Source organism: Eimeria tenella, genomic scaffold (assembly GCF_000499545.2).
Source record: "Eimeria tenella Houghton genomic scaffold, Eth_scaff29, whole genome shotgun sequence".
Lineage (NCBI taxonomy): Eukaryota > Apicomplexa > Conoidasida > Eucoccidiorida > Eimeriidae > Eimeria > Eimeria tenella.
Window position 1 is genome coordinate 134,098 of NW_013542775.1, and position 16,181 is coordinate 150,278.

A 16,181-nucleotide genomic window follows, 5' to 3' on the forward strand; every position below is an offset into this window, starting at 1 on the left:
AATCTGTTGTTATTTGATGCTTTAGATGTAGAACGTACAACTTGCACTTGAGTGCATCACTTGCGCAGTAAATGGGATTGTAGGTATACGACAAGGCATTAAAAAGTGCCAAGCATTGCAGTTTTGCAGCTGCACGCTTGCTCTGTGCGCAAGTTGGTCAGTGACCGTTCATGCGGCTCAGGCTGCAGAAGACTGAAACGCGTCCGCCAGCAGCCTAGTGAAGAGACTATCAAGTCTTGCTTTTACATTTAGTACAGGAAAGCGCAACCAAATACATGACGTGGTGGCATTCCTGTAGCTGGCGCTACTGGTTACCTTATCACCGGTAGTACTCCGTGGCTAAGCGACACTGATGGATGCACCTTCGAATTAACCAGTTAAGATGTAAGTATACTTTCGGTACAGGTGACCAGTTTCGGCATAGGTGGCCGATGCATGTGGGAAGCGTAGCTCAAATAACGTGGCTGGACCGAAGCCAGCATGTCTAGGGGGAATAGTTCCCAATGCGATACTTGTTGCTGTGATTCAGCTTTAAACGTGATCGAACACGTTGCTTACTGTTCGTTGCTGTGGCGACTCCCTCAACGGTTTAGCTTTACTTCACTGGCTTTTGCGCAGGTGACACGAGAACGGGCGTCATCCCTCTAAATAAGAAACGTTCTAGATTGTTGTTTGTTTAGGTGTAAAATCCATTTGCTGCTGTGACGAAACATCTGATGCTGTCAAGGTGAACAGTGTCAGTCCACAGGGATGAAGGGCCAGCAGCGATGCAGCAGTGAGCTGTGGAGATCGGTCGCCACGGGAACTTATCTATGCTTTTTCTGATGAAGACGATTGTGTAGCCTCAGGCAGTCACATGGTCCAAAGTAGGAAACCGTCGAGTCATACACTGACATACTCTGTCCTACGAAGAAGTATTCAGTAGCAATTTGAACTAGCACATGCAGAATGGCCGTAGGCACACCTTCACACCTTTTTCATAGTGTCTATTGGACTCATGAGCCATCCTTACGTTAAACAAAAATTGAGTACTCAGTGACCGTGACTCAGTAGCTAACTGCAACAACTGGGTACACGTGAAATGCCCAGAGTAAACAGCAGAAGCGCGCCTTCAATTTCGTTCACTTCAACGAAATTCCGTTTTGAAGCAGGTTTGCAGGATTTCTCTAAGTTAGACTTCCAGCCATATGCTTCGAAAAATAAGTCCTCTGCAGCCCAGAGCTTCGACCTGTTCGTGGCTCATATGTTGACTTCGGCAAGTGCGAGTAAAGCAAACGTCAGAGGTGAGGCGAGGTGCTCACCTCTGCACCATGGGTGCATGCCTCCATGGCGTTTGCAAAGCGACCGAACAGTCAAACACTTGCAGCGTGTTGTCCTTCCTCAGGGACTGCTTAGTAATATACTCTGGTGAGAGCATGTTTGATTTACTGTAGCTCGTTTAGCCCTATGGAGTAAGACGAATTGATGAACCACTTATTCAGTACATAAGTTGATTTTCACAGGAACCAAGACAATCTATCGCAGTCTTACGGAACTGACACTTTCGAAGCTAGTGCGCAGGCAATTGATGCTGTGGCGAGATCCTAGTGAGTGCTGCAAAAAACATTTAACAAGACATATGCTACAACGGTAGTGAAGTTCTTGAAAGATTTCAGAGACAAGGCTGGGCAACCCACAGACTGACTTACATTAATTCAGTGCCATGCCAAAGTGCTCTTTCAAGCAGTTTCGCATACTAGAAACCTGAAGACGCGCATATGGGGCTGTTAACTGGCTAAAATAGTTCCGTTCCTACCTCATCAAGGTTAACTCGGCTCCTTGTGACTACAGGAATGAAATGAGTTGTGCAACGGAGTGGCATGGGGTCATCTGGCTACCCATCGTGCTCAAATTCTGAAACAACCTCAGACCTCATTTCTACCTTTCGGCACAAAACGAAGTGCTCATGTGAATATTCTTCGTCGTCACGTGAATTCATCCCCGTCTCGATACAGATACAGATGTGGGAAGGTACAGGTGGTCAGGTGGTTAATGCTGAATAATTCCCTTCGAGTAACGCTCTCTACGCAGGTCCTGCTGTATGCTGGTACGTTTTAAAGTGATACTAGATTCGAGGACTACAAGCTATTCATGCTAAGCACTCTGGCCACTGTCCACGCAAAGGCTAACGCAACCGCATTTCACTCCACGCGCAAACACAATATTGTGCCCACAGTATTCGGTCTGTGTGTTTCAGAAAAACGGCTCCCCGGTGCAAAAAAAAAGTTTCACTAGGGGGGACAGCTTAAGAAGTGCCTTTTCTGTTTCCAGAATACGAATCTGGAATACAAAACTGGCCACCATTTTACTACCATCAACTATGGAAAGAGGCTTTCTTGCAATATTTGTAACATGCTGGTTATCTGAACTAACGTCCATCCAAGTCATGCATCCCAAAGCGCTGCGTATAAGCTTCCACATCTCTGCCCTGCGCAGTCCACCTAGAAAAAAAAAACGGCCTCCCTCGACAAATTGTGCAAGCACCAGTCCGTATCTCCTCAACTGAATGCGCTCCCGCCTTCCTGTTTCGTGAGGAAGAGCACAGTGCACTGAGTTCTGGCGCACTTGCACTAGTGGAAGTGTTCTCCATGTCTGTAAAGGGGCTACTATAATTAATAACACTGTTCCTCCGCGCTGCGCCGATTAGCCTGTGCCATCCATCCAGCGCAGCGTCATTGTGGTATTCCTCCTTATGCGTGGCTACAATGTGGCCCTCTCCTGCAGCGCAAGCAAAGCATCGAAAGCAAGGACTGGCCTCACCGTATTGGGGAGCGATGATTGGCGTGAAGACAATACGCTCAGAGTCTTTAACTGCAAAAAGCGTAAGAGACGTCTCGTCTATAGCCCACCCCCATTTTGCATGTAGCTTCCTTCAACTCTTTCATAAGCTTATCTAACCCCACGTCTTCGGCGCCGCTGGGTGCTGTACCCGTCGGGGTGCCACGGCAAAGAACAACGTTGCCGCAGGCATCTACACAGCCTTCACCTGACCGACTCAGATCCAGCGCACTTTGTGGGTAACAGTCCCAGCTGGTGCCAACCTTTCGTGCCACTGCAACGTCGCACATACTGTTGTCAGTAATGCATAACTGGGCAAACGCCACTATGCAGCGTGCGTCCAAAACACGTTGCAGACAATCACCCCCAAGCACCTGCAAGCACCAAAACAAGACAGTGAGTACTTTCTCAGTTCAACCTCGCATAGGTAGCCTGCAGAAATCCCCGTCCTGTACAGCAGCCGCAGTCTAATGCTAGCTCTCCGTTTCGAATACAAGTGCATAATTCCGCAGGCCTACACATACTTCAGCGCCTGATTGGGGATTCTGCGAACCAGGAGACGGCAGGGTCCCCAACTCCGGCGGTCTTTCCGCACGATCGTCTGACGCTCCCATTTGATTGCAGTAGACCTCCTCCTCCTTCTTGATCAGTTCCTCGATTTGAGGGTTCCGAGTGAGGTGGGAAGTTGAAACGCCGTTCACAGCGCCATTGCAAGAGGTGATGTTTCCGCAGTTGTCCGCGCAGACGTCGGCGGAGACTGCAAAGTCTATCTCGCTAGCTGCATAGCAACGCCACTCCTTTGTCTTCTGTGTCGTGTTTCCCACATCTTTACGTGCGTACATTGCACTGTTGCAGTACGCTTTTAGCCCATTGCTGCACGCTTTTTCGCCTTCCTCCACACAAAATGCATCCAAAGCATGCTGCAGCGCCTCTGGAACGGCTTGCGAGCCACTTGGATCTTCCGTTTCGCTCTCCTCAGGCGTCTCTTCAGGTATCTCTGGCGGTGGTACCACCTCAGACTCACTTGAGTCCACTGCTCCAGTCGACTCGGAACCTTTCTCTATTTCGGGATTGCAATAGACCTCCTTCTCCATCTTGATCAGTTCCTCGATTTGAGGGTTCCGAGTGAGGTGAGAAGTTGAAACGCCGTTCACAGCGCCACTGCAAGAAGTGATGTTTCCGCAGTTGTCCGCGCAGACGTCGGCGGAGACTGCAAAGTCTATCTCGCTAGCTGCATAGCAACGCCACTCCTTTGTCTTCTGTGTCGTGTTTCCCACATCTTTACGTGCGTACATTGCACTGTTGCAGTACGCTTTTAGCCCATTGCTGCACGCCTTTTCGCCTTCCTCCACACAAAATGCATCCAAAGCATGCTGCAGCGCCTCTGGAACGGCTTGCGAGCCACTTGGATCTTCCGTTTCGCTCTCCTCAGGCGTCTCTTCAGGTATCTCTGGCGGTGGTACCACCTCAGACTCACTTGAGTCCACTGCTCCAGTCGACTCGGAACCTTTCTCTATTTCGGGATTGCAATAGACCTCCTTCTCCATCTTGATCAGTTCCTCGATTTGAGGGTTCCGAGTGAGGTGAGAAGTTGAAACGCCGTTCACAGCGCCACTGCAAGAAGTGATGTTTCCGCAGTTGTCCGCGCAGACGTCGGCGGAGACTGCAAAGTCTATCTCGCTAGCTGCATAGCAACGCCACTCCTTTGTCTTCTGTGTCGTGTTTCCCACATCTTTACGTGCGTACATTGCACTGTTGCAGTACGCTCTTAGCCCATTGCTGCACGCTTTTTCGCCTTCCTCCACACAAAATGCATCCAAAGCATGCTGCAGCGCCTCTGGAACGGCTTGCGAGCCACTTGGATCTTCCGTTTCGCTCTCCTCAGGTGTCCCTTCAGGTATCTCTGGCGGTGGTGTTGCTTGTGATGGTTGTTGCTCCGACTTATCAGTGCAGTAGTTGCTTTTGTCGCTGTCAATGACCGCTTGAAGTTCGGATGGGCGAGTGAGGTGTGATGTTGAGGGGCCACTCACACTGCCGCGGCATGACGTCATACTGCCGCAATCGTCCACGCAGCCATCACCAGACTTCGAGAAATCCAGTTCCTTCTCAATGTAACAGCGCCACTCCTTTGTCTGCTGCGAGCTGTTCCCTTTATCGTAACGCGCATAAATGGCAGCACCGCAGTATGAAGCAAGGCCACTGTTGCAAGATTCCTTGCCGAACTGTGCGCACTTCCTGTCCAATGCCTCCTGAAGCGTTGGCGCTGGGGCGCTGCAGAACTCTTGTGTGCGTAATTTCAATATGCTGGTGAGTTCATTGTTACGGGTCAAATATGCAACTGATCTGCTGTTGAATGCACCAAGGCACATTGTCGCCGCTCCACAACTATTTACACAGCCTGGCCCCGCGGCCTCAAGATCAAGCGCTCCTTCCGTATAGCATCTCCATTGTTTTGATGAAGGGCTGCCTTTAATACCGTCATATCTTGCAAACACAGCCTCATTGCAGTAATCCTGTAGGCCACTTCTACAAGCAACAGACGCCTGCTGGGAACATTCTTCATCCAGAGCATCTTGCAGAGATTCGCGGCGTGCCGCCAACCTAGTGGTTGATTCCTGCAATCACGCAGCACGCAAGCATTCAGCTGCCAAATACATATGCAATGCTTCCCGCCTTGTGCGCAGCATCCTCTAAGATTCGGTCGAAACATAAGATCGTAGGACTCGTTGGGCTCCCGGCAAGTCCGGGTCGCCTGTGGCCGAGTCTACAAATTGTAGAGCCCGTATTCAATTCAACGAATAAGCCGTGTCTGTTTGGAGCAACGAGGCAAATGCCTAAAAGAAGGTCACTCACAGCTTCGGCAGAGAGACCTGAGCACACAGGCAGCGCAGTCACGGAAGGCTATTTGTAGGCTTTCTTTCTTTCTTTGAATTGTATTGGACCGTGAGCCGTTCTAAACTTACTCAGAAAACTTCTGCTCAGTCGAAGAGCCTGTGTTCGGCAAGCGCTCAAAAAGGCAACCGCGCCGACACAAATGTATACCTTCATCCTGGGGAAGTAAGAAAGGCTTGTGGTTAAATGTGAAACAACATGGAGGGAAAAATAGGTGAGGAACGTCGGGTGTGAAGCTGGAAAAAACACATGTCAGAACAACGTCTAGAAAGATGGTGGTGTGACTCGGCTCGCCGCTAGCAATCGAGCAACGAAGCTGTGCGCTATCCCAGTGATGCGACTAGCTGGCTGCTTCTGCTTCATGTATAAACTAGAAATGACAGACTGCATTCGTTTCATTATTAATTTTTCAAATCATTTGATGCACGCTCAAGATAATCGGTTCTTTTCCCGCAAATCCGATGCTGTGACAGGTTGCTCGAGTTCCGCAGGCAATAGAGCGACGATCCCTACCTCATGAACACAATCATACCTTGTGACAGCATGATAGGTGTGCTCAAATAGAAGCGTATACAATTGTCTGTGTTTGTTTAGTGTTGCTCTAGAGCAAAAGCTTCCAGCTGCCAGTGCCTGCACTGCTGCCCATTGTGCCGTGATGTGAGAGCCTTACTTGCGTAAAGATACCCGAGAGGTTCCTAACCATTTCCGATAAGCTTGTTCTCATTCAGCTCAAGTCATGGTATAACTGTTCCGCGATTGTCACGCAGGACCGGCTCAACTGCGGCATTCCCGTCCATCGTATGCTGTTCAGTAGGATTCCGTCCTATCCATATTAGTCTTAGGCAATCTAGTAAATACTGAGAACTACATAATGGTCCGGTGGATACCATATGAAAAGTTAAAGCTACACTAAGGTGGCTGACCCTACGCAACATCACGCACTGTTGGCTGTTGTTGCTCTGCAAAGGGGACTTTCTTCTTGGATCTGCTCATTCAGTATGAACAATCTGTGACAACCAAGACTACCGCATTCGTTAATAATCTTCGGCACTTGGCGGTCTGCTTCAGGAGTTAGAACAGGACATCACAGCTTGACTGTGTAAAGGAGATGTCCCTGTAGATAAGATGGGCGCCGCCCGTCAATGGCAACAAATTTGCTTTTCTCTGCAGAGTCGCCAGCTCATTCATTTCTCGCAAAGGCCAGAACTGCCAGGCGAACGCAAAAGGCACATGAAATAAATAGTGCAGAGTCTCTGTAGCTTGGAGGACCTAGCGATTCCCTGCACTCCAGAGCTGGCCTCCGCGCATCCCGGCGACACTTCCGAGTGACTGGCGTTCTCCTGCTTACAACACCTGCTTACTAGTAAGACGCGCCAACGGTGCACTTCCACACTTCGCAGTGGGCGTCCGTAAGAAGCGAAGTAGAGTAAAGTCCGCCAGAATCCATCTATTTTCAAGGCAATTTCGTCGTCTGTGCTTCTCTCAATATAACACGAATTACCTTTGGAATCGGACCAACCGCTACTTTGCTCATTGGCATATCCACGCCGTGATTGGCGCGGTTCCCTACCGATAGACGGCGCTACTGCCCTGAACAAGCTACACCGCCTAAGTACTGTAGTGAACCACCTTATTAGTCTGATGCTTAAGCACTGTTGCATCAATGGCAGACCGTTTACTTTTTGCCTCGTTTCTTCTCCTGCAATACTCTCCACTACGGTGCAGTTCAGCTACAGTGCAACGGTTGTTTACTCTTGGCTATACTGCTGAAGCTACTACACAGCCAGACTCCTGTTTACCTACAATGCGCCTCCAAACCCTCCTCTCAAGAGGATGCCGGATGACTGTAGTAACCCAAGGAATAACTCAATACATGTCCTTAAGATTCTAGGACTGTAATCTCCAAAGTTCAGCAAGATCCCCTGCAAGTCTGGTCCAAGCTGGCGCTTTTCTTGAGTTTGCATAATAAATCCTGAAGCTGCCTTCTGTCTCGTGGTCCCTGGGGACAACTGTGGAGCTGCTGCTGAAACTGGTGGTACCACCATGTTCCTTTTGCAAACTAGAAACGCCACACACATAAAAATTCCAAATAGTTCGCAGCACAGTTCCATGCACGGCTTTGACAAGTTTGCTTACGGCAATCGTTACTCTGCACAGTGTTAATTTCGGTCTGCGACAGAGTCTCCAGTCCCATTCGTAACGCCGACCTACAAGCCAGGTCAGCTAATGGTACACAGTTTGACCAAATTGACCCTCACAACTGTTGACAGTAACAAAAAACTAGTGCATGAGTCACACAGTCGCAAACGAGACCTTTACAACGCAGTCTGCGCTGCCAACTGATTTAACGCACACGCTGCATTGTTACAACTCCGAAACTGATGCTTGAACCCCAAAGCCAACACTCGTTTAAAAAAGTCCTTCATCCTTTGCTGAGCAGACTGAAAGCACGTGCAAACTTCCTAAAAAGAAACGATGCAGCAGCCACGAGCAATTTCACGAAACGACCTATCCACAGCATTGCCAGTGGGGATGCACCCTATGGACTGCGAAGTATCCGGCCACAACGCCTTCAAGCATGATTCTGCGACACGTTCTTCCAAAGCTTCCTTCTTGACTCCTCATGAAATACGAGGAGTCAACCCACAACACTCACTGAAAAGAATACTTCAGGAAAAAGCTCCAGCGCATAATCATCAGTACCTTCTTTAAGATCCGAGGATCAGGCCCAAGTACATTCGGCTCGCCTCAAGTCTCCCGCGTGGTCCCTCTTTATCTAAACCACGTGGGCGTCAGCCACTACTACACTCTTCAAACCACTATCGATTATATGTGTCCAGGGATGTCAAAGCGGAGAAAACATGCCCATTTTAAAGCCACCTGAAGGACTTCGCAATTTGTGAAGACCTGCACCAGTGACACAGTTATTCTTCCGTGGTTCAGTCCTCGTAAATGACAAGGGGAGTTTCTTGGCTTGGAGTACAAAACAGAGAATTTTCAGTTGCCCTCCGTGCTGCTGTGGATCTCAACACGCCATCGTGCGTCGTCATTCTGCGTAGGAGAGCAACATCCGGAATTCCCCCGGGGAGAACTGGCACTTTGGGGTGAGGCGCCAGCGGCGGCATGAGCTGTCTGAAGTCCTTAGTAAGCATCCAGCTGTCAAATGACTTAACACCTTCCCTCGTGAGTATTGTTATTTCTCCACTGGGAGACTTCACCCAATCCACTCGTCTAGATCTTGGCGGATCGGTGATGATTATGCCCCCGTACCTTCCATCATCTGCCCAGCGTGGCTGCCCCCTCCAAGAACAACTTGTGTTGCAACCCATCATAAAAGCTGCAGATAATGCCTAATAAACACTGCCTTGACCACCGCCCTGTGGTCTGCTCCTCCTAGGACCACTGGTTCGCGGGGCAGCAGTTGTGCGCCGGCAGACTTCTAAGTATGCTTGGTTACCTTTACCAATGGCCTAAAGTTCGACTGGCATGTAATGCTCTGGAAGACATTCAAACTGGTCTGGGGACCGACCACAGGGGCAACGCTGATTCCCACTTCCCAGCAACTGCCCAACAGTGGCCTCTTTCCCCCTTAGAAGAAAAAACAATAGAATACAGCGAAAATGCTGCTACTACTGTATTACATTCCACTAAAATTCAACTTTATGCTCATAAAGCAGAGGAGGCCGCTGTGATCGCCGTGGAGTCCCACACCCGCCCTTTTGCAACAGAGCTCTCTTGCAGTAGCTGGCCGACACGGAACCACATTGGTCGCCTTACGTTGTACTTGTGGGTTCTAAAACAACTTAAAAGAGGGACGGGAAACATACTTGGCAGAAGCGTACGAGTGATAATCTCAACGTAAAAGCTTGCCAACCTTGCTGTATCTTTGCCTTACCAAGAGGTGTAGTGGACGGCAGTAGATGATCCGTATCGCGCAAGCACCCCTCACCGGTAGCACAGCTCATCCGCTTCGAAGCTGATACGTTTTGGGGTGTTTGCCTTCTGTTTCTCCTGCCGTTTCAATGAAGGGGGTGTGGCTGTTTCTGTGGGGTGCACGAAGCCTACATCGCGGCTTGCATAGAGAAAGGCGCCAAATGCGCTGTTGCCTGCTGTTTTGATCCGATACAGGACTACACGTTCATGTTTAATCGGGCCAGCAGGAGTTGCAATATCTCGTGTCGTTCGGCTTGCAAGAGTTGCTACATCACGCCCTCCCCCAGTACTGTCGAGTCAAACTTCAGTTGCACGGTCACCACGTCACAACCAGCTTGCTGAGACACAAAGCACTTGATATTCTGTAAGTTCCTTCCTAACATGTAAAGCAACAACGACTTTTGTCGGCTTCAGAGTCCTGAGTTGTCTTGCGTGGGTCTTCGACTCCACGGGTGCTGCAAGTGCACCACTTGCAACGGAATCTAAGTCGCACCCATTTCATGACGTCCCTTTAATTTTGATCCGCTGTTTCCCGCTAAGAATGCCAGCTATTCAGTTTTTGCGACTGCATGAAGGTCCTTTGAAGCAAGTGTTATTTCCCTCCAGCCATGCGCCCACTTCAGTTGTACAGTAGCGTCCCCATATAGTAGCGGATACCACCCAACCTACGCCACCAATACGATTACTCAGAATACTTAGAAATGCATGAAATGTGATATTCGTGATAGTCTTATCTACGAAATTCCTCTTGACAGCTGGACTCAGAGCAGGCAATATCCCCGCGAGAACCGCTCAGCCGGAAGTTGGCCGTCAGGTTTGTGTCCCTCTATATATCTGATAAAACTTAGACTTTGGTGGTCTGTAGCCTGTCGAATTTGTCTAGAACGGTTTGTTTCGAACAAATTACACCTGTTTGTGACCCCATTCAGCCGTATGAGACTGGTCGAGCTTTTGCCATTGGAGTTTTCGCCGTGCTCGCTTCACCATTCTTATTTAAGCTGAAGTAAAGGGGTAGCAGCACTGCTATTTTAATAGCCGAATTCTTGAGTATACTGCGGCAGATTCAGCTTGTAAGCTGTGACGGACTCTCTACAGTTTCGTAGGTGTTTACCTGTGCAGTACTCCGCTAATCCTACGCAGTAGAATAAATGTTAGAGTTTGAAAAAGAAAGTACACAATGAGAATACCTGCATTTGGTTTCTTGATGGGGGGGACCTCTTCTGGATCCGTGAAACCCTTTATTGTTCACACACATCGGTCAATTCATTGCTAGTCCGGGCATGTGCTTATGTTCTAATAATGTTGAGGTCTTCCGTAAACAAATATTGTCTACACAATTCAGGGTGTCTCTCTCAATTATGGCGCACACAATACAACCCCAATACTAACAAGAGTACAGAGTTTTTGTGTTAATCGTAGATAACTGACAGTGGCACTAGCTGGGGTTTAGGGTCCAAACTTAATACAACTAATACAACAAAGTACAGGACTCAGAAGTGACACCATATAGAAGTGGCGCTAAAAAAGTCGTCTTACGTATCTACTTCCACTAGTATGTATGTCAGGTAACACAGCACCACAGTGGAGAGGTTCGCACGACAAAAAAAAGGGCGAATGCGTTGTACATACACGGAAGAATGTGTTCTCATTTAGGGGCTTCCTACGCCATTGTGGTTTTAACGAAGGCAAATGTACCTGGCAATCAGCAGCTACGGCGTCTTGGTGAACTCCAGACTAACCCCTCGTTATCTGCAGTCCTTCACTTGGGCCCGAATCCCATCGCATGCGCGGGTAAGCCCTAGAAGTATTCATTAAATGCGTCCGGGGTCTTGTGTAAAATGGAAAGGGCCTTTATGCAAGTTCTGGTTTCCTTAATCTCCAGCATGTTGCACTGTCTAGCATTACAGCAGAAACGACTTCCAGCAGCGGTGAATTTTTTGCAGTTAGAAAGCTTGGGGTCCGTTTATATAGAATAGCATTCAAGGAAACTATTTCTTGCAAGAGATCACGGTTAAGTCGCTCTGCTGATGGGCCGGAGGTACCTCAGGCTGGGAGCTGCCAGAAGTCCTGTGCACACCAGGATTCACGCAGAAGTAATTTTCGCTCGAAAGAGACTAGAATTGAACAAGAAAGGCGTTTTTTCGCTTGTTGCTGCATGTTTCAATCTCTTCTGTGTGGAGGGTTGGTAGCTATGCAGCTGAGAAGGTGTAGTATTTCAGCTGTGTTCAGTTCACTAGACGTTCTCCCCAGCCCCTTCATGTCCTCTGCTCTGTGTCACCATTTCACCTTTGCAGCATTTTTGTTCAATTCTCTTATTAAGTCGTGCTCTGTGTCAATGTAGGAACTCTCCTTCTGGTGATAGGGGGCCTTGCTAGCGACGACGCTTTACAGCGAAAGCTGAAGGGCACATCTCGCCCAGGTACCTACACCTGCTCCTGGCGCCGTCTGCGTAGACGAACCTGCGGGAAATACTGAATTTATTAACTTTACATTTAGAGTGGCTGCGTGAATCTGCTCACCAGCGCAATTTGAGGGGTGCAGATGGAGAAGCAAACGAAAGGAGGGGCAACCGCTGTTGCTACTGAAGCCGACAGCAGCTGCCATGGGAGCACTGGTCACTGTGGATGCTGTTGGTACCTCAATGTGGCAGCACACCAGTCGTTTGTACAACAGCAGTTGCAGAGAGGTTTAAGACTGCTTACCCTCTCCACTTGTGTGGACGAGATACCACGTATCTGTGCCGATGGAGGTTTTACTGGTGCACTTCACACACCTTTTATGGAACTGGTGCAGCAGCAGCAGTCCATGATCAGTGGAGTGTACTGGACGCTATGCTGTCTTGCTCTACTACAGCCGTCAGCTGCAACAGAGCTGTCAAGGGCGGCTCCGTTGCCCGTTCCTCACGAAGTGAAGATGGCGCTCCTTCACAAAGCTATCCGCCCGTGTTTTCGCAGAAGACAGTGCTCAGGCTGGTTTCCAGCGGCAACTGACGCTTGTTCTTTCCCCAGTGTAACGTCGAAAATGCCGCCAGACGCCACGCCGGAGAGAAAGAGAATGCGACGAAAACGGGAAGGAGGAGCTGAAACGAGCCCATCGACAGAAGTAGCGCCGTCTGGAGAAGCCACTCTGCTACCTGCACGTGCAGATACAGCGTTCACAACTACAAACCATCATGTATCCTGCAGCAAGGCAGTTCTTGGCTTCAGCAGCGGTCCGGCAGAGGAGGCGGTTGCTACGGCTCTGTGTACCTGCAGCGGCCTACAGGCGCTGGCCCTGCTAGGAGCTCTATCTTCGTTATCTTCAGAGGCCCTGAAACAGCTGCGACGTTTCCTGTTGCTTCTTCAGCGAAGAGAAGATGGCGCCTTCGCCAACACCCTCCATCCTAGTTGTTGGGGCAGCTTCTGCGCGGACTGCAGTAAGCTACGGCCACTAGGAAAAGCGTCAGCAACAGGGGAGGAGATATGGGAGAACGAAGGAGACGTCCGATGCACTTTCTGCTGTCTCCTCAGTCTAAAGCTAATACATGCCGCTGCCAAAGCTCAGCGCCAGACAGGCCCTGCTAGTTCCCCTCAGAGTTCTACATCGAAGCCGTCTGCGGCTGCACGTGAACGTCGAGGATCGTATAAAGATGAAGTAGCTGCCCTGCCGGCTAGTGCAAAGCATGCTTCGTGCCTTGAGGGATATAGAGAACCCGAAGGGATTTCTGTTGACTCAATGGAGAAGCTTTTCCATGATGCATCCTGGGAAGCTTTTATGTGTAATCCGTTTGCTGGCGTCCACGTTGATGCAACAGTCTCCTGGCTGACGTCTCTCATAGCGGTCGACGGTGGTGTAGGTGTCTCCCCTGGGGCGGATCCACACGCAGGCGCCGCTTTCTGCCTCGTTGGTTGTTTGTCTCTCTTAGGCAAAAGGCATGCTTTAGGCGCCAACGAGCAGAGGAGGCTGGAGCGGTGAGTCTTTCTTCCCTGCTGTCTGCTGTTGGTGGAGGTATTGGCGTGCCACCGTGAGCTTTGCTATACTGACGCTTCATTCTAGTTGCAACGTCTTAGGATAGTGACTGTTAAGCAGCGTTAGAAATGGCTATTTGCTGATATTTGAAAAGGCCGTGGCGGCTGCTTTTGCAGGTGGCTGAGAGAGCGGCAGCTACCCGAGGGGTCTTTGCAAGGCCGCCCTGGAAAGAAAGGTGACAGCTGCTACACGTTTTGGGTGACTGCTGCGTTACTCCTGATGGGCAAGCAACCGCTAAAGCTGCTACAGGCAAGTGCTCTCGCTGACTATGTGGCTGCTGCGCAGCATCCGTTGGGAGGCATATCGCGGGTCGCTGTATTGAAGGGAGCAACAGCGGATGGCTCTCGCGGTCCTGCTTCGACCTCTAGCAATGACAAGGGAATCCAAGAAACAACAAAACAAGAAAGTGGCGAAAAAGGAAACGGCACATGCAACCCGTTGAGGTTACTGCATGTTGGCGCACTGGACTTAACTGACGAGCAGATGCGGTTTCCCGACCCTTTCCATACCTTCTTTGCCTTAGCAGGCCTTTCCTTGCTGGCGAACAGCGGAGACACGGATATGCGGCAGCAGGATCAGCGGTGGCGGATGCAGTCAGAGCAACAACAAGAGCAGCAGCATAAGGGACAGGGATGGCAGGAGACTTGTAAGAGGCTTTTACAGCCCCTGGACCCTGAAACTGCCTTGCCACTGCAACTGGCGGAGAATATAGTTTCTTTTGCTGGCAAAAACAGCTAAGGTGTTTTCATATGCCGCACGTTTGACATTTCTTGCTGAACTTGAGCGGAGTAGTGGCCTCGGCCGCAGCTGCAGCATCAGCTGATGCTGCAGCAGCACAAGACACGACCAAAGAAAACCTGAAAAGATCAAGAACCAGCATCTTGGCAAGTAGTCGGCCTTTTCATCAGCCATTCCGCGTCGCCTGTGCGTCCGGTAAAGAGGGTAGTTTGTTCGTGCATGTGCATTGCTACTGCTCCCGATTTTGCCACAAGATTTCACGAACAAAAAGGGACAGAGACCGGGCAGCTCTTTAGGCACCTGATCTTAGCGATCAACCGTACATAAACAGCGTCAAATGTTTGGTGAGGGCCCGTTCCGCGGCGTTTGCTTGTTGCCCTTATACCTGGCTTGCCCCTTTACCAGCTGATGTCCCCAATGCGCTGGCGAATTTGTGCGCGGATTTGTGCTTGCTGCTTGCTCAGGCAAAAACGTGGGTATCTGTGGCAGTATCGCCAGAAAGGGCATGGGCTCGGCTTCTCAAGACCCCAAGAAGGAACGTATTCTACATGAATAGGCCGAGTGGGGTGGCTGGCTTTTAAAACGTGCCGAGTCGAATTGGCTCAGCAGTTGGGGGAAGCTGCAGAAGCTAGGTACACATCCTAGGTATTCTGCACACGTTAAGGAACTACCAAAGAAAGTTCCAAACGAATCAGGCGTAGTTCTTATGGAGACCGCTGGCGGCCGCGTACCGACGTCCCAAGTCTTTGGCTCTTCTCCGTGCTACCTTTGCAGCTTCTGTTGCTGTCAGCGCTGCTGCACGACGACAATGTGATAGTGTATTCTTGTCCGTGGAATAGACAGGAGTAGGTCGCTGGAATGAGCTTCTGTTGCTGTCAGCGCTGCTGCACGACGACAATGTGATAGTGTATTCTTGTCCGTGGAATAGACAGGAGTAGGTCGCTGGAATGAGCTCGTGGGCGCTGCTTCAAATAATTTTGGAAGGGGAAGATAGCAAAACATTGGATAACGCGGACACCCAAATGCGCGTACATCACTAGTGGAGTTATGCCATTCCGCATGCACGACCGTGTAGTTAGAAGTTCTTTATATCCTAAGCAATAGCCGGGAGCACCAGCGGTGTCCCACAGCCTTCCCGGGGAGGCACTGTGCAGCCGAAATGGAAGAGCAGGGAACCGTGGAACGTTTATTTATTGATGCATGTAAAGAGCATCAATATGGACTGACAACTGGCCGCTCGTATCGCGAACCTTCCATGCCGCGCGAGCTCGTCTTTTACTTGTCGACGGTACGGCTGCATGGTGGAGGTAGGTCACCGCCACAGCGGCACACAAATATTAGGCAGGCAGATAAGGGGATACGGAGCCCTGCGAGCAAGCCGAAGCAACGACGAGCCATGTTTGACACCCAGTATCCTTTTGCGGGTACAGACGCGCATCATTGTTCACAGTTACTTCGAAATTATTCCGAGGTAGCTAAAAAAGTAGGCAAGAAAGACGTGCAAAGCTTGCTGAACGGCAAAGCAACAGCAGACCAAACTACCAGTGTAGCACAGTGGCTTGCTTACGCTTGGTGTGGCCGACGAACTACTCTAGCAGCAAGCACCGTGTGCCTCCCTACCGTAAGCTTTGGTGCATTTAAGTGGCGAACCGGCTAGGTGCTGCTGGCTAACTCAGTCGCAGAATAAACCTTATTTCTGTCTAGAGCGAACTCTATAGCCGCTTGAAAAACTTCCCATCAGTTAGTTCTTATCCTCCCTAGCTATATGACCCATTAGGAGAGCGTGTGAAAAG

General features: G+C 49.9%; 2 protein-coding genes across 2 annotated transcripts; one reads left to right on the forward strand and one right to left on the reverse strand.

Moving 5' to 3' along the window:
- Positions 1-2,739: 2,739 nt before the first annotated feature.
- On the reverse strand, positions 2,740-5,865 carry ETH_00021010 (microneme protein, putative; the record flags this gene model as incomplete). The annotated part of the gene is made up of 5 exons (XM_013375574.1): positions 2,740-2,757; positions 2,889-3,191; positions 3,342-5,432; positions 5,671-5,687; positions 5,781-5,865. 5 exons carry the CDS (start codon positions 5,863-5,865, stop codon positions 2,740-2,742), a joined length of 2,514 nt encoding a protein of 837 aa, XP_013231028.1.
- Positions 5,866-12,183: 6,318 nt separating this feature from the next.
- ETH_00021015 (geranylgeranyl transferase type II beta subunit, putative) lies at positions 12,184-14,388 on the forward strand (the record flags this gene model as incomplete). Its single annotated transcript, XM_013375575.1, has 2 exons — positions 12,184-13,592; positions 13,767-14,388. 2 exons carry the CDS (start codon positions 12,184-12,186, stop codon positions 14,386-14,388), a joined length of 2,031 nt encoding a protein of 676 aa, XP_013231029.1.
- Between the last annotated feature and the right edge of the window lie 1,793 nt (positions 14,389-16,181).